Below are 25,635 nucleotides of genomic sequence, written 5' to 3'. Positions count from 1 at the left end.
TCCCCCCCCACACACACACACACACACTCCAACTCTTAAACAAACTACTGTGGTTTGGCAAACAGTCAGATTAAGCAGAAGTCGAGCAGAGAATGTTCTCAGTATGTAGCAATCTTTCCAGGTCACAGATCATAAAAATCCTTGTATTTTCTAGGATCAAAGAAGTTAGAGCCATAAAAGATATTAGAACCTTAAGGCCATCACCCAGCCAAATCAGGTTATCCAGAAAAGATGCAACAGATGTTAAAAATAATACTGCGAGAACAGCAGAGTATAATTTTCTTGGAAAAAGATGCCAAATCAAGTCATATCTGAGAACTAGGTCTGAAAGGTTTTTTTTTTTTTTTTTTTTTTTTTTTTTTTTGAGGCGGAGGGATAAACAAACACATTTCCATAAGGCAGTTGTAAGACTCTAACCTATCTCTAATGACATGGCTCACCATGAAACCCCTGTAACAGCATCTCCTCTTTCTCATTCTCAATTGCCAATTTCCATCTCCAGAAAAACTACCTTCACTGCACAGTTCAGCAAGAAAATTACTTTGGAGCTCTGGTGCTGAAAATACATCAAAGCACACTCTCTAAATTCTCAACCAAGGAAAAAAGAAAAAAAAAGGATAAAAAGAAAAGACACAGTTTAGCTCCTACGGCTACAATAACAATAATGATAATAATCTACAGATCACAGGAGGTTCATCTACTCTCCATGCCAAGTCAATTCATTCTGTTCACAACCGAGTATAATTATTGTTCCCGTGACTGAAAAATTTGTTTTTCATTAGCAGTAAGAATCATAAAATCGCTTTCAGTCTCAAATTCTTATTTATTAAAATGAAAGCATTTGTTCTTTCACAGTTCAAGTTAGGTCTGTTGTCTCTGTGCAGAGGGTCGATAATCCAGTCGTTCAAAAAATAGTCACAAAAGACGCATTAACATAAGCTGTGCATTAAGACATAATTATTCATATGTCAGACAGTAATGGCTCTGTGCTGTGCATGGTATCAACGCAGAGATACTTTAGGAGGAAAATGAAACACTTTTGGAGGATTTCTACTCTGTCCAAGGACAATTAGCAAACCCTAATGCTGTAACAAGAGAACAACAAGGATCAACAGTGTTCAGACAACTACTTCATCCCAGAGTCTCCATAGCAAGACCTGTTCCTGAAGTTTGTGGTCATCACAGAATGCTTCCCCTTACTAAGCACAATCTGTGCCTAATACTTCCACTGTCCTTAGATTAATGAAATACCAGTAAACAATTTCAAGATGTATTATCCTGCACTACCAGCGCTTCCAGCTTGGGATACCCAATAAAATTGACAGCTTTGCCTGCAACTAAACATTACATCCTAAGTAGAGGGAGCATCCATCCCTTGACCCTCAGGTACTGAGGGAAAATGTTCCTATTCAAGCAGGTAGCACCACAATACCTGAACAGGAGGCAATAACTTGAGGATACCTTATGCTCCTGCTGAACTGCATCATTTTTATTTTAGCTAYGAACAGCTCACAGCAAGATTGAATAATTTTAAAAGTTATATGGGCCATTGCCAAGTTCAATCTGATCCCAGTTTAGAAGCTCTTGAAAAACCTGAAATCACGAGTGTCCTCAACTTGACCGAGCTTCAAGGGGGATATTTCTTTTAAAGAAAAAGTAAACACTGCCTGGGCTGTGCAGAACGAGAAAGATAACTCACTTGGGATCGAGAGCGGGAAGGCGAAGATGGATATAAACTGCAGTGATAGCCGGTCCCTCACTGCGCCTTCTCCCACCCGAGGGAAGCGTAAAAATTCAGCAACCCCGAAAGGGGCCGCGAAGCCGCGTTTCTGTGGCCACTTTCTTGACAGAGACAGGCCAAGGTGACGAGCGACGCCGCGAGCCGACCGTTGGGGTTCGAACCGCCGGGGTTCGAACGGCCGCCGCGAGCCGACCGTTGGGGTTCGAACGGCCGCCGCGAGCCGACCGTTGGGGTTCGAACSGCCGGGGTTCGAACCGCCGCCGCCACGGCCGTCGCGCGGCCCCCGGCCGGCCCCCCCACGAGGGCCCCCTCCCGCGCGACCCCCGACGCTCCGTTCCCGCAGGAGAGGGGGTGCCGCGGTTCTCTCCCCGTCCCTTACAGCGTGAGGTTCCCGGAGCCGCGCAGCCCGAGACGTCCCCCGCGCACCGCAGCCAGCCGCTCCCCACCGACGGCGGCGGAARGCTCTGTCCGCTGCGGTCACAGAGCTTTGGTCACTACTGTTCCAGTCACAGCACCCACTCGTCTCTTAAACCGGCCCAGGAGCCGCGGCGGGCGCTTCTCGCCCGGGGCAGAGGGAGCGGAGCGGCGGGCGCGCTGCCCGTGGCGTACCCCGACTCGGTCCCGCAGCCCTGCCCGTCGCGGTCCCCTCGCCAGGCAGCGCTCCCTGGCGCCGCGCTGCAGCCACCAGTTGCGCTTCCCACCTTGGACGACTTCAGTACCTCAGCCAGGACGGGAGAGGAAGTCTCGTAGCCGAAAAAGCCCCTTTCCTGAAGCAACAAGTATCCGCTCGCCCGCCTAGCAACGAGGAGGAGGAGCAGGAGCGGATGTCGCTCTCGCCGGTGCCGCCGCCGCTCTGCGCTCCGGGCGACCCAGCTGCCACTCAGCGCGGCACACGCGAAACGCGAAAACAAACCCGCCCTGAACGAGCACATTCTTGAGCCGCCCGCGACGCCGTACATCGGCCGATACCACCCCAGCGGGCTGCGCAGGCTAGAGGGGTGCGCGAGCCTCCCCCTCCCGGCCGGCCCACAGAGTCCTTCCGCCTGGCGGCGCAGCTCATCCCCCCGGCTCGGCCGCAGTGGTAGCGCCCGGCGGCGGTTGCAGGAGCGCGGCGGAGCCGTTGCGGTAGGAGCTGCTTTGCGGGGCCGGTGAGAGCGCGCTCGGGGCCCTCGGCGCGGCTGGCGTCCTCTGCCCGGTCGCGCTTGCGGGCGAGCTACGGCTGGCCTTTCCCTGGGGAGGCCCGGCCCCGCCGCCACCTCTAGCACGCCCAGGGGTGCTCGGTGCTGCCCGTCTTGACCCTGCCGTTGTGGCCTAAAACAGGCGCCGAAGTATCCGAGCCGCCGTGTCGCGGCGCTGTAACTCAGCGCCCCCGCGTTTTGGCTGCGCTTCTTGCGTACTGTTGTGTAGTTTGCGGAGCCGCTCTCTGAGWTTTATACAGGCCTGAGTTTCTTTCCTTAAATTTACGTAGGTGGGTGTGATACGTAGTCATTTTGCAGAAGTATTATATTGCACTTTTATATCTGTATGTGTTACAGTTACTGTGTAAAAATGATCATCCCGGTCAGATGTTTCACATGTGGCAAAATAGTTGGAAACAAATGGGAAGCCTATCTTGGCCTTCTGCAAGCAGAGTATACAGAAGGGTGGGTATTATTCCTGTATTTCYTTAACTCACTTTAGATGAAGTAGCACAATGCCTTAAGAATGTAAGAGCAGCATCAGGGTATAATGAAACAGCTGTAAAAAACCTAAAAACTTTAAATATATTCTGATGATAACTGTTTTAACTTCAAAGCTCTGGTTAAACAAAGAGCTAAAGAAGTGTTCATTTATCTGTTGAATCTTTCTGGGTGGCAGTGTGGAAATTGTCAGGTCACATCCTTGAAACTCAAACAGTTTCACATGTTTAACTTTGTATAGAAGAGGAAGAAGAAAGTACATTCAACTTTTGCACTTGTGTGTTGTGTTTGTGCCCCCTCCSCCTTTTTTTAAGGGAAAGGAAGTTACAAGTAGAAGAAATAACTGATCTTGGAAGCAGTGTACACACTTTTTATATTTCCTTACAAGCATTTCATACTTACTGTTTAATTTTGCTAATTTTATTTCCATAATCCTAGTTTGGAGATGGGGAGGGGAGCAGTTTAACTGTGCTAAATACCTAACTGATAACCATAACAGTTTTATTTTAAGAAGTATACATGTCCTTTGCATGACCAGATTTGTCTTTTAATAGTTCATAGGGAGTCTAGCTATGGTGGGACTACTTTTAAGAAGTCTATGGAAGGTAACTCTGTGAAATATTTACATTATCATCAAGTTTAAGTATGGAGGGGGAAAAAAAAACGTAACCTTTACAGATCATAAGAATGGAAAACACCATCTGAAGGAGCTTCCTGAAGTCATGATGAAACACTTCAGTGGAATGTTGCCTCATGTTTTCCTTTGCTGGTTCACAGTAAGGATAACTTATTAAAACAGCATTTGCTTTTTTATTCAGATAGTTAGGGTTACTAATAGGTTTTAAAATGGACTTCTGTTTATGAACTATCAGAATAAGCAATACAGATTTTGCTAACCCTTCTCCAAAGTAAATCTGAACAGTTTTTTATGGTTAGGTTATCTCTTTTCAAATGCTAAACAGTGGAGCAGAGAATAGACAGAGAGGGAATGCTTTGTTTTTTAAGCCTTTTTTAAAYGTGTGGGAAGTTATTTCTGTGCTTTCCACTGCTTCAGGTAGAATTTCTGGGGAAGAGATGTCACATCCCATCCTGTCTCCCACTACCTTTTATGAGTTTCATTAAACAAATGATCTGTGAGAATCATTCATTATCCCTCTTGCATCTCACCACTTCAGTGAGAGGCCTTTTTGGAAGTGCATTTAAATCTCAGAATTTGTTAAATGTAGCAGAGCAGAATACTGCAACTGTTAAATGAAAGGTATCAAGAAAGATGCTGCACCAGGTTTGTCTTTCATGTATGGAGTTAAAAAGCATAACATATGAGTAGCTGCAAATAAATTTCAGCATTACTGAGAAATGATCATAGCTATTCTGGTGGCATTTAGGACTTATTTATCGAATATTACATTATAATTCTTTTGCCTTTAGTATTCTTTCACATTTGTATAGGACAAAGATGTACATTATTATTGATAAATACTTAGTTGGAAAACAATTGCTATGGTCGTTGTAATTCTGGGGTGACTATTCAGGTTATTATTACAAGATCAGAAGTTGAGTTAATGGCTATTGAGCAATTAAAATGTTACGGTGCAGTGGCAGTGTTAAAATGACTATTGATAACTTGAGAAGCAGATGGATACAATGGAAGAAATCAAACCTGTCTAAACAATTTATGTTTTAAAAAAGAAAAATCTTCTGTTCCTCAAACTGATCTTTTCCAAGTCTATGGAAGCTAGAGGAGACTGAAAACAACTGCAGTGTTGATACTGTTTTAGGTGAAACGTTGTAATACATATGACTTCTAAAGTTGTAGTCATTATTAGTATTCTGTTTCTGTAATAACCACACTTGAAAGTTCAGAACTTTATAAATAACTCTTAAATCTTACATATTAATAGGAATCAGATATTTTTGTTTAACTGTTTCAGCAATATCATGTAATGTTATTCATAAACTTTTTTTCTAGTATACAGGAGCCTTTTTATACATTTAAGTAAATTTTGCAAATGCTAGTTCTAAAATGAAAAGCCTGCTATATTCTAGCACTTCAAGATACTGAGCACATTGCACACAAACCTTAGGAGCACATTGCACACAAACCTTAGGAGCAGTCCTGTCTTGATGGTAAAAGACTAACTGACAGCATCACAGAAGCTGCCAGTTTACTGCATGTGTTTAGGCTGTACAATCTGAAGCCAAACAACCTTTTACCATGGTCCTGCTTGTACAYAGTTTTCTTTTCAGTCATTAGCAGTTACAAAGAGTTGCTATCAGCTTCTTCCTAAAGGAGGATTACAGTCTCACAAAACTTTTTTATCAAATGCTAGATTGTTGCACTGCATAATGTAAATCTAAAGATTTGAATTTATTTCCATTTCATAAATGTCAAATTTTGAATGAGTGTCAGACTGGCTTTATAGTTAGTAGGTTGGTGCTAACGAGTGTAAATGCTGTCACCAGTATGTAAGMGGTCTAGTGCTTTGATGAGAAGCTCATACTACTTGCTACCATAAAACTTGCAAGAGGTGTACCTAACACAGACAATTATGGACTGTACAGGGTTTTAAGAGAAGAAATGACTTTACATTTTTCAGAACTGTATTCCTGTTAAGTACACTCACACCTCTTGATTGCTTAGATTTTTAACCAGATCAGCTCCTCTCTTTTTTAAAAATTCGTGCTTGAGGAGGAAGACTGAGTTACTGTAATAAAGTAATTGGAGTTTAAAATGTACCATTTTTAAGGTTTTTCAACTATGAAGACCAGAAATTTATTTCCAAAACCAAAATATTTGTATCTCACTTAATCTTGCTACTCCATGACAAACTTATGCCCATGTGAGCGTGCTAGTTCAGAAGAGGCAATTCTTAAGACCTAGTTTATTACCGTTCCGTTCCAATGGGAATCATGCAGACTTACCTCTGAAGGTTTGGTAGTTGTTGCTCACACAACATTTAACAGAGGATGAGCTCTTCTGCAGGCTGGAAGAAGAGGCAAACACTCTGTCAATGACAGTAATGAATAAGAACATTAGCAACTCATGCTAAATTTTCCAGTTGTTTGGTTTAAATTGCAAACAAGCTTTCCTCTATGACTAAGCTCAAAGTAATCAGTATGTTTTAGGAATACTTAAAAATGCTTCTGACTTTTTTCCCCCCTACCCCTCTCGTCTTTGTTAATAGAGATGCTCTGGATGCCCTTGGTTTGAAGAGATACTGCTGTCGCAGAATGCTCCTAGCCCATGTGGATCTGATTGAGAAGCTTTTGAATTATGCTCCTTTGGAGAAATGAGATGAAAAAGATGTATTGCAAGATGTGCAGATCATATCCCTAGTACTAAGCTTGAAATTGGACTTCAGAGGTTAAAGGATGCAAGCCTTTAAATGTACTGCAATCATTCAGAGTTTTTTATTTTCTGAACAAAACACTGCCTCCATCCACTAACTTCTTTCAGAGAAACCAATGAAATATGAAGCCCATTTAATCAAGAATTGGAGATTAAGTTAACATTTAGATGCTTCTGCTGGCAAAAGTAAAGCTTTATTTTATAAAATATAGTAAACTTGTGTATGAAAAATGCTAAAATAAAGGAGGTCTTTCTCTGTAGTCTCCCTACAGTTGCTGGGTGGAGTTAAATGTGTGCTTGGATCTTGGCATTTCCTTCTCCCTGTTTCTTTGAGGTCAGAAGTGTTATTTACTGATAAATTCTTTCTCTGTTTCACAACAGGTAGGAAGGATGGGTTAGAAAAATGGGACTGAAGTTCTGAGCTGCAGCAATAGGGAAAGGGGTAAGCTAGGTTGGTAAGAGCAGACATGACTATTGAATAATTCTGGAGTTGGTAGAGTGCACTTTCCACTGAAGTTCAAGGCAATTTGTGGTCTCTACCCACAACTTCATTTTCATTAAAACACTATGGTTAGTCCATTACAAGAAAACAGTAAATCAGAGGGAGCAGTGCTCGTGTGTCCGTGCCTGCACTTAAGTAAAACTTATGAGAATTTATGCAGGCACACAGTGAGCATGATCAGTCTTGATCCTGCCAAGTGCTCTGTGCTGCTCCTTAGCTGGTACAGCTGCAAGCTTTTGACCTGTTTGTCGTTTCATTAGCYTCACTTTGTGTTGTGCTGTGCATGTAGCGCAGGAGCGGCTGGCTAAGTCACATGCTCCCTGGCCCCCACAGGTTCTGCTGGGCTTAAATGCAGAGAGGCCACCTGTGCACTTGGGACAGCACATGCTGAGAGATGGCGCTGACGCTGCCAACAGCCCTCTTATCTGCCTCGCATCTGCCCCCTTCTTGCAGAGATTTGAACCAGAATCACAGAATGGTTGAGGGTGGAAGGGACCTCTGGAGATCATCTAGTCCAATCCACCTGCTCAAGCAAGGTCCCCTAGAGCATGTGGACAGGATGGCATCCAGGCAGGTTTTGAATATCTCCAGGGAAGGAGACCTCTGTGGGCAACCTGTTCCAGTGCTCTGTCGCTCTCGCAGTAAAGAAGTTCTTCTTCATATTCAGGTGGGAATTTCCTGTGGTTCAGTTTGTGCCTGTTGCCTCATGTCCTGTCACTTAGCATCACTGAAAAGAGCACATTGCAGGCTCATGGTCAGGTCCCTTCTGATGTCAGCTAGCCTGGCCCCTGTTTCATGCCATTACCTGATATCTAGAAAACACCTCACTCCCATTGTAAAACTTTGTGTGCGCACATGCAGACACACTCACCTTCCCCTAGCATAGAGGAGGGCAATCCATACATCTGTGCCATCAGGATTTTATTTAAATGCAAATTTAGTTTGTATGCAAATGAAGGACAAATCATAGCTATAGCAGCCTAATAAAAGTAGTCTGGAACAGATGATAATCCCTTAACTTGGAGCCTGTTATTTGGTACAGTCAAGCTCTTGGCACTTGCATTTCAGCTACTAGACTGAAAGTATTTTTGTAGATTCTTTTATGTATTTGATGAACCCCAAAGAAGCTGAGTTGAACAAAGGTGATTTTCCAGAGCTGCTGATTAGGTAATGTTGCTACTGAGTCAAACTTTACGCACAAACCTTAAAACTACATTGTCTCAAAAAAAATAAGTTGCAGAAAAGCTTGCCTTTAGCTATCACTCCGCAAATCTTTACACTTGAACTTGCTTTTCAATTTACTACAGTGAGATAGTAGATCAGTGAAGAACTGCTGAATATGGGAAAACTTAAGACATTTTAAGCCCATATGCTGTATCCTAATGCGAAGAGAATTAAGCAATTAATTCTAGCATTTTTTTCGTAGTTGGTTGGATAGCTTATGTTCTGCATGCCTTCCAGCTTATCTAGCTAAATGCATTGGGGTAGGTGGAGGGAAGCTTTATGTCTCTTCAAGGCTGTGCGTTAAAAGGAATATTATGAAATACAGGATGACCTTTCTAAGCCAAACTCCTTCAGGACACTTTTTTGTGTTCCAGTGGAGTGTTACATGAAGATACGTGCTAACTTGTTCAGAGAAAGCTCAAATGCTGGGAAGAGGCTACGTGCATTTGTTCAGTGGGCTGTGCTGAGAAAGTGCGATAGCCCTGGCTGTTACCCCTGGCTGAGGTAGCCATGACCTATGCTGCACAGACAGCGGTCTTGCATCAGTGCCAATGGTTTGGATTAGAGGAACTGCTGGTACTTCATCTCTAGCTATAAAAGCAAAATTTGCTTTTACAAAGTCTGCAAATCCGTTTGCCACTTTAGAATATTACATTCCTTTTCAAAGCAGATGCCAACACAAGTTTAAGTTTTCTGACAAGAAAAGCTGTTGCTCTTAAATACTGTAGTGAAGATGCAATTTGTAAAAACAAAGCAGGCCTCATGCAGAATTTCAGAGAAAATGTTGCTCTGATTCCTGTTTCTCAGGCAGAAAGCGCAGTGGAAGCCAGTGAAACTCAGCCTGGTATCGCTCCATCAGACAGCTATTACAAGAGCAGCAAACAAGAAAGAGGAGCCACACTAAGTCACAGCAAACATGAAAATTGCTCCCTGCAGCACATCAACCAGCCTGTCTGCAKCATGACTTTTCCTCAAGAGTTTGCAAATGTAAGATCAGGGAGAAAAAAGGCCATTTTTGTAATGTAGTTGAACAAACAGTTTATCATGAATAATTAAGGCCTTCATGTGAAAGACTGCCTGAAGACTTTTCTCCTTAGAAGAGTTAAAAGCAGAACCAGAGTTTAAATCCTGTTCTAAAAAAGTCAGTGGATTTTTCAATGGCTTTCTAGAAATCCCAGATTTTATCCTTGCTCTGTGGTAACAATGAGAGCTCTGAAAGTAATTCCCTTTCTGCTGCCATTTCTCCTGTGCTTGCTTCTGCAGCTGTTAACAACATAAGCATGTTGGATCTGCTTTTAGAAGAACTTTTCTCCRTAGCATAATTAACAAATAGGCAGAAGCAGCAAAACAAGAAGTCATGCTTCTGAATATGCAGCCTTTAATTAAATGCAGAAATCTATCAACTGGAAAAAAATGCTGAAATACCAAAGATTCCACTGCTGCTCTGTAATCAATTTTTTGCTTTATATTTTTAAAATGTTTCCAGTTGGTTTTGAAAGAATGTAGTAGGGATCACATTAATTAGGAATTGCAAAGAAAAAAAAAGTCAAAAATGCAACAAAAGAATTGCAGTAACCTGGATTACAATCTCCCTGAGGCAGAGGGGAACCCTCAGTCGGGATGTTTACATGTTATTGTCATATAAAAATGAAACAGTGACTGAGAAGCATCTGATAGGAGAGGAGATCATTAAAGTACAGGAAAAATGTGTGGTTGTTGAATCCTAGTTCCTACTTCTAACTGGAGCATCAACACCAAGTTATTTGCATGCTTGAAAAGCTTTTTGTATGTTGAAATCACAATTAAAAAAAAAGTTTTGATCATAGTTCTGAGTCCATCAGCAGGAAGGAAATAAGTACTCCTCATGCTTATCCATAGTCAGTCTCAGGCCTTACATTTCARAAGGAGTTTTGCTCTAAAAAGCAACCTCTGTGACAGTCTCATCACAGGGTGACACACTGAGAGGAAATATGCCCCTCAATGCCTTTTCCSCAAATGCAGTCCAGAATTTGATATTCAAGATGGAGGTTTTTTATAAGCTTTTTGTCYATTTGACTAATAATAAAAAAGCTCTGAAAACTGTATCTACAACCATGGATAACCCCATAGCTTTTAATAATTTTCTGTAGGGATACCTGACTAGGCCTGTGACTAGAAATCTGCATTTTATCAATAGCAAACTATGAGGCTCTAGAATCCAAGCTACCTCTTCCCTGCAAATAGCTCTAGAGGAAGAGAAAAAAATAAATAAACAGTCTCCATCACCAGCAACCCCTGTTGTCAAAACAGTCTGTATGTCTCTAAAAGTTTAATCACAAGTTGTATCTAATCTCAAAACTGATCCTGGTATGAAAGTAGTATTTCTATTTAGTCCCTCCTCCAAAGAAACTCTGTGTACCCCCTAGCGCTTAGTTGGACTGGTATTTTCTTAATCCTGGAACTGCGCTGGTGAGACATCTCCAGAGCAACATTGGCCCTGCCCAGCGCTGGCTCTGACTGCCCAGATGATGAAGACGCCTTTGCTTTCTGCCTCAGCCTGTTTACGTCGCAAGCTTGTCTCATGCCGTATGATTCTGTCATAATCCGTCACAGCTTCGCTTTCCTTTGATTTCTCCTATCCAGTGAGTGAACGTTTTTAATTGTCCCATACGAACAGCCCAATAGAGATATTTGAAAAGCAAGGAGGGGCACGTGGCTGAGAATTCAGCTTTAAAGCTCTGCACAGTTTGATGTGGCACCCGTTGAAGTCTGCGGGAATCTTTTCATTAACTTCAAGGTGACTTAAAATGGTCAGGCAGCATGCGGTGCCTTAGACCAGTCAAGTGTCCAGGATTAATTTGTCTTATTAAGTTCTGCTAAGAAAAGCTGTTTGAGGTGCTCAAGCCTTAGATGGTCAAAGAGCTTTCAGATCTTCCAGCAGACCTCAGCTTTATGCACCTCCGGCACATAAGACTTCAAAAAAAGTTAAGACACTATCTTTGGCTTCAGGGAGATTGTCTCCCAGCAGGCCACCCGGAAGGAGCTGCAGCGCAACAGGCTGCACGTCAGGCTACAGCTTGGAAACAGCACAGTATTTCCATAGGAGTTGGTCTCATATCAACCCTCACCTTTTTCTCCTTAACAGTTCCCTCTGGAAATATACCCAGGATGTAGACCCAGGACTCTCAGCATTAGGTTTCCTGCCCCCATCTTATTTCTCCTTCTCCACAAACACACATCTTCTAAACTCATAGGTCATCCTACAAAACTGGCCCTGCAGAGTGCCAGCTTCCCCCGCCTCTCACTGAACGTGGCACACACCCTCATCCAGCCCCAGATCTGCACGTCCCCGGCCTCGAAGACAGCCACAGGGCCAGCTGCTCCCCGAGGGCCCGTCCTGCCTGGCCAGGGACGGCCATGTACAAGGATCCTCAGCCTGGCCGTGGGATTTGCTTCCAGTAGGGTCAGCACCGTGAGCTGTTTGGCCATGTAAGCATCTCTGGCACAGGAGAAGGACACAAGTGCTGACACAGAAGCCGTCAGTCACAGCCACGGGCCACACACCTTGTCTGGGACAGAACAGCACGGGCCCTGAACGATCAGAGCGCAGCCCCACGCTGCGGACATGCTTGCCGCCGCGGGGGAGCYGGCTCCCTGCTGCTGTAAAGGAATATGCATCGTCAGAGGTTTGGCTGGCGAGTCGGTGGCCTCCTCCCCATGTAGCCAGGGTGAAGACAGGAGTCCCTGAACACTGCATGTGTTTCTTTTCTGATGTACCTGCTCTCCATGGGCTTTGGCAAATTACCATGTCTTGTAACTGCCAAGCCACGATATTCCTGCAGAAAAGTTCTTCATTTATCCATAACTCCCAAATATGAAGCAAGTGTTTTAATAAAATGGGTTCATTATTTTCTGCTTTCAGGAGCTGAACGAACAGTGATCAAARAACAGAGTGACAAAAAGCTAAAAGCACGTATACTTCTGGGAGTAMAAGACACAGGCAGTTAACAGTAGACTTCAAAGAAAGCAGCAAAGASTGTGGTCAAGACTTTCCATAGGCACTAATGACTTTGAATTAACCTCCCACCCATGGGCTCAATTTGGAGATAGAAAGGACTAATGCTGAATACCCACTCTGGAAGTCAGCTGCCCTTCTTTTAATAGCAGATCTAATTGAAGCACTCAAAGAAACAAAAAGAGCTACTTTTTATATATATATATAAAAATACATATATATATATATATATATATATATATGTCAGTGCTTTAATGGACTCAGGTCAAGCATTAGAATAACTGTGCTCAGAACCCACCACTTGGTGCTGACACTTTTCTATGTGCCACTTCCCACATTTTCTATAAAGGAGCTCTTAGTTCACCGTYGTGTAATCTGTAAACTTTGAATTACCTTGGGGATTAACATAAATGTCCCTATCCTCACCAACACCTCTCCAGAGACCTGATCCAAGCACATGAGGTTTAATGGGAGTCTTTCCTCCRATGTCAGTGCGCTGTGGGTCCATTCGGTCGCATCCTCTCTTTGCTTTCCCTAAGCAGGTCACATTAGTCAGGGAAATGCCCCTTGTCCGTCCTTGCATGATGTAATCGCTCACGTCTCTTGTAGAAGAAAAATGCTTCACCTTGGGTGTATGGTTAGGGACAGACCCTAACAAGAACAGAGCAAACATCAGATTCATCACTGAGCTTGGCGAGTCCCACGTGCGTTGCCTCAGTTCACTTGCCTGCACCAAAGGTCTGCTGTAGCCCTTCAGAAACCAGCAGAGATGGGCAGCAACTGTCCACAGCAGTTTACAAAGTGCAAGAAAGCAGTTAAGGCCCCATTATCTGCAGCTATTTACCCAAAGCTGCTGACAAGTGGTTTTTACCAAGATCTGTCTGTGGTCAAAGTATGTTCCCTTTTGGACAGGACTGGCAGAGGGAAGGAAGAAAATGTCCAGACAAATGCTAATCAGAGCAATACCAGCTACTTGCAGTTCAGGCCTGCACTGATGAAATAGGATTTGTTCCTACCAATATTGATTAGCCRTCACATATCAGCTAGGAGAGCTCTGTCCAATTGTTTACCAATATAGTGATGTTTTGCAGTATAGAGAAGCCCGCAAGCCTCCTATTTCCAAAGAAAGTGGAAGTTTGGAACTTTTATAATTGAGTTCATAAATTTATACGCAGTAATGGAATAACTAATGTCTGGGCTGGAAGTATAACAAAGGTTTTGCTTAAATTCACCCTTAAAATTTAAAAACAAAGAAACAAAATTAGTGCTGCTCTGAGCTATAGGCCTTTCCTAGTAATGAGCTGTGCAGCCGAAACAATTATTAACTTTACTTTTTTTTTAAAGATGCAATAGCAATTTGACCAGGAGGTCTTCCTTCAGGAATGATCTAGTAAATGAAAGCATTAAGTTAATAATGGCTTGAGTGCTTCGGATCATTACAGAGAAGGCCTACAGCTCCACACTTCACTAACTTGTTTTATTATTATTATTATTATTATTATTGCTGAAGTGGCTCAAAGAAAACCCCCTTTGGATCCACTCAGCATTAAATGCAGCCTAGACAAATGGCTGTTCTTGTCCGTTAAGCAACATTTTAAAAAGGCAAAAAGTAATAATTGAATTCCACTGATGAATAATTGCTTGTAATAAATAAAGAGAAATGGATGCCGTTGGCCTAAACAACTTTGGTTACAGCCACCTGAACTGCTGTTGAATAAAGTGGGCATCACATGCTGCAAGAAAGCGATGAGCAGCAAGATGGAGAAATTACCCATTTCAGTCGCAGCAGGAGACGTCTCAAGACATGGCTCTTGGTGGCTGGAGCAAAAGCCAGAGCAGCAAGTGACTACTGAGCCCAGCTGTGCTGAGCAGCGAGGAAAAGGAGCTCAGCCCGCCCTACAGCCACCAACTGCACTGAGCACAGCCCTTGTCTTAACCAGAGATGGCCAAGCCAGATCCAGGCTTAGGGCTGCTAATCCGGAGTGAGGCTGGGACCTCTCCCAGGACCTTGGTGGCCACTGCAGCCCCTGTGCAGGCCCTTCTAGGGCTCCTCCTTCTACTGGGGGCATTTAATAAGTTATCTTCATCTTTCTTGCCTCCCAGCACCCTCCCCCACATGTTTTCCCGTCTTGAAGCATCTGAAACTTACTCAAAACTCTGAATGTAATAAGCTAAATGAAACCAGATAGTGCCTCGTGCCTTAGTTCTCTGTGGATTTACTTCCAAGGGGCTCCACTGACAGAAGTGGCAAAGTCATATTGCATGTGAGGTCACTCCAATATCAAGAACTTAAGCTAGTTATTTCTTTCTTCTGTATTTTAAAAGCTACAATATTCAGGTAGCTCAGGGTAAAACAACCTCTGGATTTTGTCTACACATAAATCTATCACAACAGCTTGGGAGAAAACAGTAAATAAGGTATTGAAAGTGGAGCAGAAGAGGCTAGAAGAATACTATGTTCTTTTCTGGATATGCTATTCACAACTGTAGCCAGATACTAGGCTGTGATATTAGTAGGTGGTATTGATTTGTTCATAATCCAGAAAAATGCCCTTGTAATGAAGTCTGCTGTGCCTTAATGATTTCATATCGAAAGATGTTAGGTGTCTTGTTCRTAACAGAGTAACAGCAATTCCAAAAATAGCAAGCCTCATAATAAAATGTTATTGAGGAGCCTGAATTTCAATATAAAAGGGACTCTGCTGTACTCAAGGGCTTACTAGATACAAATATATACTTTAAAAAGTTGTATTAAAGTCATCTAAAGTGACCAAGTTAYAGAGGCAAGGAGAGATGCTGCTACTGGAAGAAGCTGAGCCCTCAGTCCCTAGGAAACYTTTAGACAGATGCAATATAGCTTGGATTTAATCCCACCAAATGARTGGGACCAGATGCCTAGAAAGTGCCGAGCTGCTCCCGAGCGCTGCTCTCCAGGGCAGGAGCAAGCAGCCCGCAGCGCTCATCAAAAATAAGACAAGGAGGCGCAGTGCACGAAGGGAGCAGAGGGATGTGGAGCGAGAGACAACTCACGTGTGCAGGCTGGCGGGAGAAAGGAGTCCAATGGCTGCTCACACAGGYGAAGAAGCCAGCAGCCACTCCAGGGCCCAGGGCCACCACGAAGAGCTAAGCTTTTATGAGTGACCACCACAGTCAGGCAGTAGAAGGTCTAAGGATTAATTTATTTTGAATTTGTTTGCAGATCTTTCCTCAGCCTTAACTTGTCAGCTCAGAAGATAGCAGCTTTTAATTAAGCCTACTGAGTGGATTCCCACAACCTCTTGTAAAATAAGCAGATGACAGCATAGACCTCAGATGTGGGGCTATCAGTGTGGACAGTAGCCTGCAGACTGTGGCGGACGCAGAGGGAGGAGAACTGAAAATTGCCATTCAGCATAAAGATGAACACCAACCAGCAGATTGTACCTCAGTGACACAACGCAGGACAGACCTGCACCAGCAGAGCCTCCAACCAAGTCCAGGCAGCTCCTGCACGTGCTGCCACAGGAAGGCTTGCCAGCCTAGGAGTAGAGGCACGGGGCCCTTGCAAAAGGCACAAAATTCACCTGTCTGTCCTAAAGGGACTTCTAGCTCAGTCACTTCTTCAAGGCATTTCAGAAAACAGGATCTACTRTTGTCAGCAGGATCATACAGCAGAGCAACAGGGGCTGGCACTCTGGGCAATAAGGAGAGGGAAAAGGTACATCATCTTCTCAGCACTGTTCTTGTCCTGGCAAATGAAACGGATAAAGCTGGGACACAGATACATGGAAGTTGGTGCCTGCAGGCAACTTGCTTAATAAACTTGCTTTAGGAAGAGGTGCGATTCCATTTACTCTTTCTTAATCCACTTTCTCCAGACCTTTCCCATCTGTTTTTCCAAAGARTATCTGAAAAAGCAGCTTCATCCTTTTCTAGTTGCTCGATGAGAAGAGAAGAGCAAGCACACGTAGGTCTGACACTTACAAGCGAGGGTAGTGGCCCACACAAAATCACTTTCTTTGTTCACCCTTATAGGTCATAATCAAGTATCCATTGCAGTATTTTAACCTTTCCTCCTCTTTTTCACGTGCCCTGTGCTATCTGGCTGTGCCCACCTGCCTCAGATGAAGGCCCCCGAAGCTGCGGTCATCCATTTGTCAATGCTGCCGCAAGCAAGCGCACTCCGAGCCTGGCTGTTGGAGCAGAGGATCAATATGTCAGAACCTTACTAGAGAGCAACAGTGAGCGACAAGTAACTTGGGTTCATAAAGAAGAGATTGTGTCAGACAAATCCAATCTCCTCCTCTTAAAAAACTGCAGGTTTAGCTGACAAAAGAAGACAGTGAATTTAATATAGCTAGATGCAGACAGACTTTAGGCAGCATCCCTCACAGTAAGGGAACAGAGTAGGATGAGGTTTCTTCTCATCAGAAAACATCAGAGATTTTCTCTTTATTAAGTGCTGCAGGAAGAATTATTCACATAAATAGACAAATGCATAACAGAAAATTCAGGTGGACATTTCAGCACTGCAAAAAGTCGTCAGAGAGAAACAGCTACAGTCCTGTGAAATAACTGAAGCAAGAAGAAGCCTTTCTGTATTTTCTTCCCTTCCATGCCTGTAACACTTGCCCAAGAGGCGGGACATTTTTCTCAAACCCCGGGCAGATCTCTTGCTTCCCTCGCTCTGGCGTCAGAGGGAAAGCCCAAATGAGCACTTACCCGGATAACAGTTGAATCACCCCACTGCAGGGGGACAACGCATTCTCCTCAAACCTTTCCCGCTGAAGCTCAGCTCTCACAGGTGGCTTGTAGCAGGTCCCTTGTCCCTTCTGACTGTCTTTTCCCTGTGTTAATCTCTTCCTACAATCAACTGTTATCTTCTTCCTCCACCATATTCCTTTCAAAACAGAAGCAAGGCACCCACTGATTTTCACTATCCCACATATTCATCCTTTTTAGCCTCCTCCCAGACTAAGCCCAGATCTTCCCAACAGCTTAGAATAAGCTCTCTGAAAGCAAAGGCATCCTTCCAWGAGAAACTTGTTGTGATGGAGCCTTGAAAACAAGATAATGACCTGGATGTGTCACACCTGGCGCATTGCTCTCCGGAGCCTGTCTTCACACAGATGAAAAGGGAACTCTCGCCTTTCTCCTGGCTCCCCAGGAGGAAGTCTGTCTATCTTTAGATAAAGGGGAAGCAGTTCAGAAGAGTTCAGTTAGGCTGTAAACTGTTTGGCACAAGGACTGTATGTTGCTTTTTATGTAATAGTCCCACAAAAGCTGGGAAACTCAGCCTTATTTTTTTTGTTTTTTTAGTTACACATGCTCTCATAGAAGAAAATCAATTCAGTGTCATCTTCTTCAGAAAAGCAACTTCTCCCCCATCCCTAAAATCTCTTTCTGCTCTGTCCTACTTCCCATTAATCTATTTCCAGTTAACCACAGAAACCCCCAGGATGGCACCCTGTGGTTCCCCTCTGATAGATAAAGAGTGCGTAGGACCCGATCTCCAGGTACAACTCTAAATCCTAAAGGAGTGAAAGAAGATTCCAGTGGTGTGTGGAGAATAATATTTATCTATTTTCATGCTCCAGAAACCTCTGCCTTTAATATCAGAATTGAGTTGACTTGAAGCTACAGCTTATGCAACAGAGCAAAAGTGGAAGAAATTGCTGAGACTAAATTAGAGGCAGCAGTTAGACATAAATTTGCATTTCCTATTGACAGTTTCAGAACAGAAAAGTCACCATAGTTCAGCAATTTCATGGGGTCATAACTACTTTGAAGCAGTATTTTTATTGTTATTTGCATTATAGCACCACTTAGGTGGTGATGCTGAGATCAGGGCTCCACGGAGCTTGGCACAGCTCATACGCATAGCAAAAGGAAGTTTTCAATCTAAGTGGACAAGAAAAAGGAAGTATGATAAGCTCTACTTGTACAGAGGGAAAAAAAGAAACTGATAGAAATTACTGACCAGATTTGTTCTCAATGCTTAGCAGTGTCTAGAAGTGGGCTCACATTTTCAAAAGAGCTCAGTTTTCATTCAAGCACTCCAGGAAAAATCCATGCACTAAGAGTACTGCACACTCTTCAGCTCCCGTTAAGAACCAGGAGCAAGTGTTGGTAGCATTTGAATATCTGGTGTTTCACGCAATGGGTAGTTGAGCTCTGTGAAAAACCCAGGTGCAAGAGATATCCTCAAACCTCCAGGCAAGATGGGAAAACAATGCCAAATGTGGTTATTCCCAGTCAGCACCTTAAATACAGCTGCAGTTAACCACTACTAAGCTTGTGAAATACTGCCTTTTCTTTTTTTCTTTCCTTTTTTTTTTTTTAATCTAGTTACTTCCCACAGGCTATGCTGGTTTTCTGCTGAGCAGGACACGGCACACACATAGACTGCACATTTGCTGGGACTGTTATTTTAATGGTCTCATCCAGTGCCATCATTAACCACAGGAAGTGAACTGTAAAATGCATTTAATAACATTTTTGTTTTGTTGTTGAAAAACATATTCAATATGCATGCACCCTTCTTTGTGAGCCAATGTTTTAGGGCTCACTTTTCTTCTAATACRAGGCCCTTCTTGGGTTCAGGATTGTTCAGTCTGGGAATCTGGACAAACCTCTGAAGTGTTCCCTTTGAGCAATTTTGTCACAGCTGACAGACAAATCCCAAACAACTGAATAATTTATGAAATCATCAGTGTAGCAGGCAATATTAGGCAAAGGAAACAGCAGGCCAGTCTTGAACTGAATGCTATTAAAAACTTTCATTAAAGTCCTGGAAGGGAGAAGTGGGAGAGGGAGAAAAGAGGAAAAGGAAATAAATTACAATATTGATTGCATTTATGTATCAAGCCAGACTAGGAGGGACTGAAAAAGCAAGGAAGGATAAATGGGAATGAGCCTGGGATATCTTAGAAAGATGGGTGTCTTTAAGTAGGACAAGATTTAATTTGGATAAGTGCAAGGTTATACCTGACAACGCGGAGGTGATGTTGCCCTCTCCGCCACCTCAGGTGGGTCGTGGTTTATTACTTGTGCTTCAGCAGTGCACCGAGATCACGYTGTGCTTGGCCCTGGGCTGATGCGTAGCAGAAGAGAAAGAACAGAGAGGACCAACTATTATTTTGGTTGCGAGGGAGCTGAGCTGAGCAGAGATGAAGGGACTGAGCTGATGTCCTGCGGGAGTGTTGACAGCAGCTGAACTCACGACTCCCAAGCCTCAGACTGATGCTTCAAGTTTTGGGCCATTATTTCTTATTCTTGGCACACTGCATCACAGGATAGGCAGCAATAAATCAAAGCCTCTAAAATAATGTGAGAAAACAACTATTCAATAAAGACTGCTTGGGAGAGTTAAAAGAGAATTAAACATGCAGATCTCCAAGGAAAAGAAAGAGGCTTTATCAATACCTAAAATATGTGCTATGAGTACAGAGTGCTCCTGAGTGGTGCAGCTGGCTCTCAGCAGAGCCGGGACCTAGAGACAGCGCCCTACACCGCAGGGTCTCAGTTCCCTGGCGTCCATTTTGCATCTGACTTTTGTATGAGCTTGGATGAAATACTTGCCTCAGWTTCCTTTTTTAAAAAATACAAGGAGCTTAAGCTTTTAGCATTGCTCTGCCTTCCCYGGAGGAAGAGGTGATGGTAGCGTACTGATGCCATTACTCACCTCCTGCTGCCGGAGAGGGCCTATTAGGAAGGGTTATTTACAGCGAGTGGCAGGCAGGAGACAGGCAGTTAAACTCTAATGGGGCACCTCAAGGTTAACGAGAAAGCCATTTTCTGTGGGATGCAACACAGAATTTGCCTTAGTCCCTAGTAATCCCTAGCTGGGGAGCCCAGAACTCCTTCAGAAGGGATTGGGCCGAGGCTGTGACGGCTGGCGTGCGGGGAGAGGCCCTCTCTGCCGGCTGATCTGTAGGAAGAGGGGACTAGCGTACAGGAACATCACTCCGCTGCCAAGTGAGAAGGGGGCAGTGACTCAGAAGGACCAAACATGTTTCTATGGTGACAGGTTTCTAGGGAAAGATGTTCAGGCACTTCTCAGCAAAGTAAGAAATATAAACCTAACCTGTCAAGGTTCCCGTGCTGCTGCAGCTCCTCAATTCCTCTCTCGCTGGGCTGCCTTTGCCCCGGAGGGAGGCCGCCTCYGTAGGAATGGGGGCGTATCGGGCTCTGCTGCAGGAATGAGGGAGGATTTGCTTCGCTTGAAAAGGAGGAGATCAGGCCTGCACACTGCTTCTCTTACCTTCTCTCCTCTGTCTTGTGGCTGTAGCTGCGCCTCTGTGGGTAGCAAGAGGATGGTCATGTTGAAAGTAGCCTGCAGATCTCCTGCGGCTCTCCTGGGAACTGTGTGAGGTGTTTTGGAGTCTGGGTTTGCAGGGAACTCACTGTGCATGGCATGGGTTCGTTCTGGGCCAAACTGGTCAGTGTTTGGATGAAAGACTCTTGGGCATTTTACTGCACATGAGGCTTGCTGGAGCCCTCATGCCTGCTGAGTCTGCAGAGGAAATCCTGCCATGCAGCACGCTGGGCACCCGGTGCCTACGAGGAGCTAAAGGGGCAGTCAGRTTTCTTAGTTGTTTTTCTACCACTGTGAGCAACAACACAGATGAAGTTACCCACAGATCTGATTCCGTATGGTTACTCACGGGCCGGTCAAAGTTAGGAACCATCACGCCACAGATTATGTGCAGGGGTCAGTGTTTGTTTTGCATTAGCCTTTAACCACACAGAGGGAAATGGAGAACTTGGTGCAACCCCTATATTGCCCCTGGGATGCCCGAGGCAYGCGCTGGTGGGCCACGGCCGTTAAACCCACCCCTGGCACTCTAAGGGAACAGGGCTGGGGTGTGCTGTCCTGAGGTGGGGAAGCAGCAGCTTTGCCATTTCTGTGGGAATGTACCTGTGAGGGGCTCAGATCCTGCTGGGGCACTGGCCTCTCTCAGCTCTCTACTTCGGCAGGAATCGCTCTTCCCAAGTAACKGAGACCATTCACTGCTGGCAACGCCTGGTGCTCAGCAGCTCTTTTTCTGCAACAGGGAGCAGTAATCAGAAAAGAGAAAGCTACTGACCTTAATGGCCTTGGTGTGTGCAGTATTCATTCTGCTAATACAGGCAGCAGTGGTAACAGAAGGAGCAGGCCTCCTTTACAGTGAATAAGARGACTTAAAACCCTTGTTCGCCTAATGAGCTGGTGTGGCTGAGTGATTCATTGAATACATTTGTTGGGCGCTAACATCCCTGCTGTTCATATGATTGTAGCTCATTTGAGAGCATCGTGCTGCATCCCTCCAAGAAATTTTTCTTTTCTGAAGACACCACATAAATATCCTCCCTGTTGCCTACTCCTCCTCCTCAGCTAGCCAGGCAGTGCCACCAGCATAACTGTGACCTCTCCTCTGAGATGACTTTGAAGCAGAGAAGTGACAGCCAGGCATGCTCTTCGCGCAGTAACACCTCTCCAGGGAGACAAAGCGCAGCGCAGCCAGCCGGCTGAATAGCTGCACTTGAATAGCAAGGGAGCAAGTCCAGGGCCCCCAGAGCAAAAACAGCCCCCCCCCAAGACTGCCTGTCATCCTGCGCCAATGCAGTAGTGCAAAGAAGCTCGGCGTCTGCAGGATGGGACATGCTGTGATGACTCCAAAAGCAGGATGCACAGCCAGACACCATGTGCACAAGGCTGTGCAGAAACACTAGCTGTGACAACAGAGAGCTCCTAACTTCCTACACCGTCCAGGCAAACCAGCAGCTTTGAGAGCCCAGGTCTCACCAGAAGAGGCCAGGTAGGGCGCAGCTCCCAGAGAAACATTAGCAAGTAGGCACCAGGGCTCTGAGCTGCAGGTCCACAGCTCAGGAGCAAGCCCATGACACCTCAGAGGAGCACTCTGAACTGCAAGGTCCTTCCTGAATCAAGGGCAGTTGAGCCAGGACTGTGTCCATTAAATCAACTTCATTCTGCTGTGAGAGTAGTAAGTGGAGAGAGGCACCAGGGAGGAAGGGGGAGCAGGTCTGGGGSTGCTGCAGCCTCTTAGTGACGAATGTGGTTCAGTTTCCGCTCTTGAGGAGGTCTTGCAGCAGGAAAGGAGAGATCACTGCCCTTTGCTGTTTCCCAAGCATGCTGTGTTCTTTGCGTCTTGTGATGGGAGAGAAACAGTGCCATTTGCCTGATGCTCGTCTTCCTCCCTCCAGTACTGCAGTCTCATTCAGCCCTAGTCCAACAGGAGACAAGGACATTACGAGTGCTGACCAGTGCCGTATGGCAAAAGGAACGGGCACCAAGGCATCTCTGGGGTAAAACTCCTTCTGATTAAATGAAGGCGCAGAAAGGGAATGTCTGCAAATTGGTTTTTGTTTACAGGCTCTCAGAAGTAGCCCTACAGGGGAGTGAGTCTGAAGTACTTCAGTACTTCTTATTTTAATCTCTGCAAAAACAGACTGCCCCTAAGCTGGACACTTGCAGAAACTACTTACTGTTGCATCTGCTTTCACTGCAGTCTTTTTGTTCCAAACAAGTGGTACCGATCACCAGAGCACTCCATGGGAGCAGACCGCGGGGTGAGTTAATTGCCATGAGCAGCGAAGTTTCGCAGTCCAAATCTCTGGGGCTGGAGGGAGAGGACTCTGCACTCCAGCCCTGAAAGAGGGGACAGTAAATACCCAGAAAGCTGACTGAGCTGCCTGCAAGGAAGCTATAAAACAGTAATCGCACTCTGATTGCCAACACTGTAGAATAAGCCAATTCAAAAAGAATGTGAGAAATTGCTTTTAAGCAATTGCTTCACACTGCATATGCTCTTCAGAGAAAGACACTCTGCTACACACTTACTAGAAGCCAGAAGCCGCCTAACAATCTTGCTGGGGGTGGGGGAGGGAGGAATGATTTCCTTTTGGGATGGAGAAGTATTACTGGAGCCACACAGCAACCTTAAAAGCATGGAGAAGGAACGGGCCCAGGCAGGAGGATGGGATCTGTGGCCATTTTCTGTGACCAGGCAAGGTCAGGGATCCCACAGCTTTCTTCTCAGGAGACAGTTTGGCTTCGTACCTGGCTCCACGCAACATTGCTGTGGCAGCCCCACTTGAGGCAGTGAGGTTGGTAAAGGGAAGTCTGAAGCCAACCGCTGCGGACCTGCCCAGAAGCATTTCCAGGTAGGGCGAGGCAGGGCCGCTGTGAGCGTGCACAGCCTGCGGGGAGGAAAGGAGATCACAGCCCCTCCCCGGCCCAGACCGGTCCCTGGGCAAGATTTTCTGATGGGAGAACAGGGYTCAGACCACTTCTGGACGTCCATGTCACCCTAGAGCGATGGTCGCCACAAGGTGACTCACTCGTGACACCTGTGAGCCAGACAGAGGAATACTCGGGTCACTGGTAGAGGTGTGTGTATGTGGGGGCAGGAGGGGGGTGGATGGCACAGCGGTGCCCATGCCGCCTGCCAGGGGAGGCAGGGACCAGCACGGGGCTTCCTGCATCCTCAGGGGGGAACGGAGAGTCCCAGGAGCTTGCCTGTGCGAGGAACTACAGCTCACCCCTCTGCCTTTCCAGGCACTCACACACCCTGTAACCGTCCCGTTCTCTGCCCTCTGCTCGGGGAATTCGGTAACGAACATTTTGCGGGCAGGTCCTCCGAGGCGGGGAAGGCTCCGTAACGGGCAGGCTGGAATCAGGGGCAGTGCAGCGCCGAGGGAGGGCAGCTGCTGGGGGCATGGAGAAGCAGAGTCCCCSTACAAACAAGGGGCCCTTTGCACCRTCTCAGTTTGCAGGGATGTGCTGGTGGGGCAGCTCCAAGCTCTGAGGGCAGCAGGGCAGGACGGAGGCAGCTTGGCAATAAGGAAGCTCACAGCTGATGAGACCCAGGCCACAGCCTGCCGCAAGGCCCTCTTGCACAAACCTCTGTAGGACAGTTTATACCCAGCTTTTTYCCTTCTATGTGCCTTCTGCTGAACTTGCAGGCCAGAACGCTGTTTGCCCCAGTCCTTCAGCCCCAGCTCAGGAAACTGCCGTCCCAGACAAACCCACCATGCTTTGTACGTGCTCCACCTTCCAATTCACCTCTCTTGAAAAAGAGCAGCCAGAGCCACACGCAAGTCTCCAAAGTCTCAGAAGCACCTCAAAAGGATGCAAACCACATCCCTGTCTCTTCTGATACATCCCAGGACTGCATCTGCCTTCCCCACAGCAGGATCGTACTGGTGACTCTGGCTCCTCTTGCCACCATCAAACCACCTGCATCCACCTCCTCTGTTGCATTCAGCCAACAGGTTTGCATTTTGTAGCAGAAGCTCCTTCTTTGAGCCAACTGAGTGCACTCAGTGCTACTTTGCTTCATTCCCTTTCTGATGGGCAGTGGGGTTACCCACGCACCAACAGTGAAAAAGCTGAGGCTTGGAGAACACAGGTAAGAAAGGGACTGGATCCRTGGCCTGAGCCAGTGCCGAGAAGCCATCTGCCACCCAGCATAAGGGGAGAAGAGGCTGTGGGCTGGCATGTGGAGAGGATTGGTGTGGGGAGGCACGGAAGGCAGCAGCCCTGCCTGCCCCGGCTTGTCCTCCTCCAGGGTTTTGGCAGGAAGGGCAGGATGTCCCRTCCTGCCTGGGTCTTCCCTTTGGCCTCCCAGCCCAAGCCCAGCCAAGCCCTCAGCGTAGGTCTGTGTGACCRGTGCCTTGCTGCAGTGTGAAAACCAGGCATGTTGTGGGGCTGGAACAGGCAGCCTTCCTTCCAGGTGAGCAAACACTCAGGCATTTCAAGAGTAACTTACCCCACACCATCCTGGGCTCAGAGACACTGCTGCCCACAAAGCAAAGCAGCTTGAGCTAGACTTAACCTACCAGAATTAAGGGCACTAAATTAAGACTGCACCACGTATGGAGTATGGAGAGCCACCGCGTGGCCATGCCTGTAGTGGCAGGCAGGCATTCCCATCTGGTTGGATAGCAGCGTACTTGAAATTTGTAATGGGCAATTCTCCACGCTTGCACTCGAGAGTTTAGTAATAAAAACAGTYGTTTTTCATGTCTATGCTGCAAGGTGGCTATGAGCTACACCATATTGTGTGGAACAAATACCCAGCAGACACAGAAACATATGCCTGTAGCCCAGGGCACCCTCACGCACCCGTTCACTGTACAGTGCTAAGAAGCTGCAGGCACCCT

The 25,635-nt window shown here is 45.8% G+C and overlaps 1 protein-coding gene and 2 long non-coding RNA genes across 4 annotated transcripts; 1 reads left to right on the top strand and 2 right to left on the bottom strand.

Moving 5' to 3' along the window:
* Positions 1-2,796: 2,796 nt before the first annotated feature.
* Positions 2,797-7,040, top strand: POLR2L (RNA polymerase II, I and III subunit L). 2 transcript variants are annotated; one of them, XM_085298501.1, is made up of 3 exons: positions 2,797-2,866; positions 3,277-3,384; positions 6,606-7,040. In XM_085298501.1, exons 2-3 carry the CDS (start codon positions 3,290-3,292, stop codon positions 6,712-6,714), a joined length of 204 nt encoding a protein of 67 aa, XP_085154627.1. In that variant the 5' UTR covers positions 2,797-2,866; positions 3,277-3,289; the 3' UTR covers positions 6,715-7,040. The 2 variants fall into 2 exon arrangements, with proteins under 2 accessions (XP_085154627.1, XP_085154629.1); XM_085298503.1 differs by having other exon boundaries at positions 2,838-2,889.
* Positions 7,041-12,714: 5,674 nt separating this feature from the next.
* LOC146599566 (uncharacterized) lies at positions 12,715-17,572 on the bottom strand. The gene is made up of 2 exons (XR_014894998.1): positions 17,191-17,572; positions 12,715-13,140 (listed from the first exon to the last, which is right to left on the bottom strand). It is a non-coding gene; the product is annotated as an uncharacterized LOC146599566 (long non-coding RNA).
* A 1,301-nt stretch (positions 17,573-18,873) lies between these two features.
* On the bottom strand, positions 18,874-21,988 carry LOC146599565 (uncharacterized). Its single transcript, XR_014894997.1, has 4 exons — positions 21,389-21,988; positions 20,555-20,766; positions 19,456-19,561; positions 18,874-19,258 (listed from the first exon to the last, which is right to left on the bottom strand). It is a non-coding gene; the product is annotated as an uncharacterized LOC146599565 (long non-coding RNA).
* Between the last annotated feature and the right edge of the window lie 3,647 nt (positions 21,989-25,635).

This window comes from Rhea americana, unplaced genomic scaffold (genome assembly GCF_003343005.1).
Source record: "Rhea americana isolate MKP2758 unplaced genomic scaffold, rheAme1 scaffold_139, whole genome shotgun sequence".
Classification (NCBI taxonomy): Eukaryota; Metazoa; Chordata; class Aves; order Rheiformes; family Rheidae; genus Rhea; species Rhea americana.
Note: the sequence above shows the minus strand (reverse complement) of the source record. Positions and strands in the feature narration are given on the sequence as shown.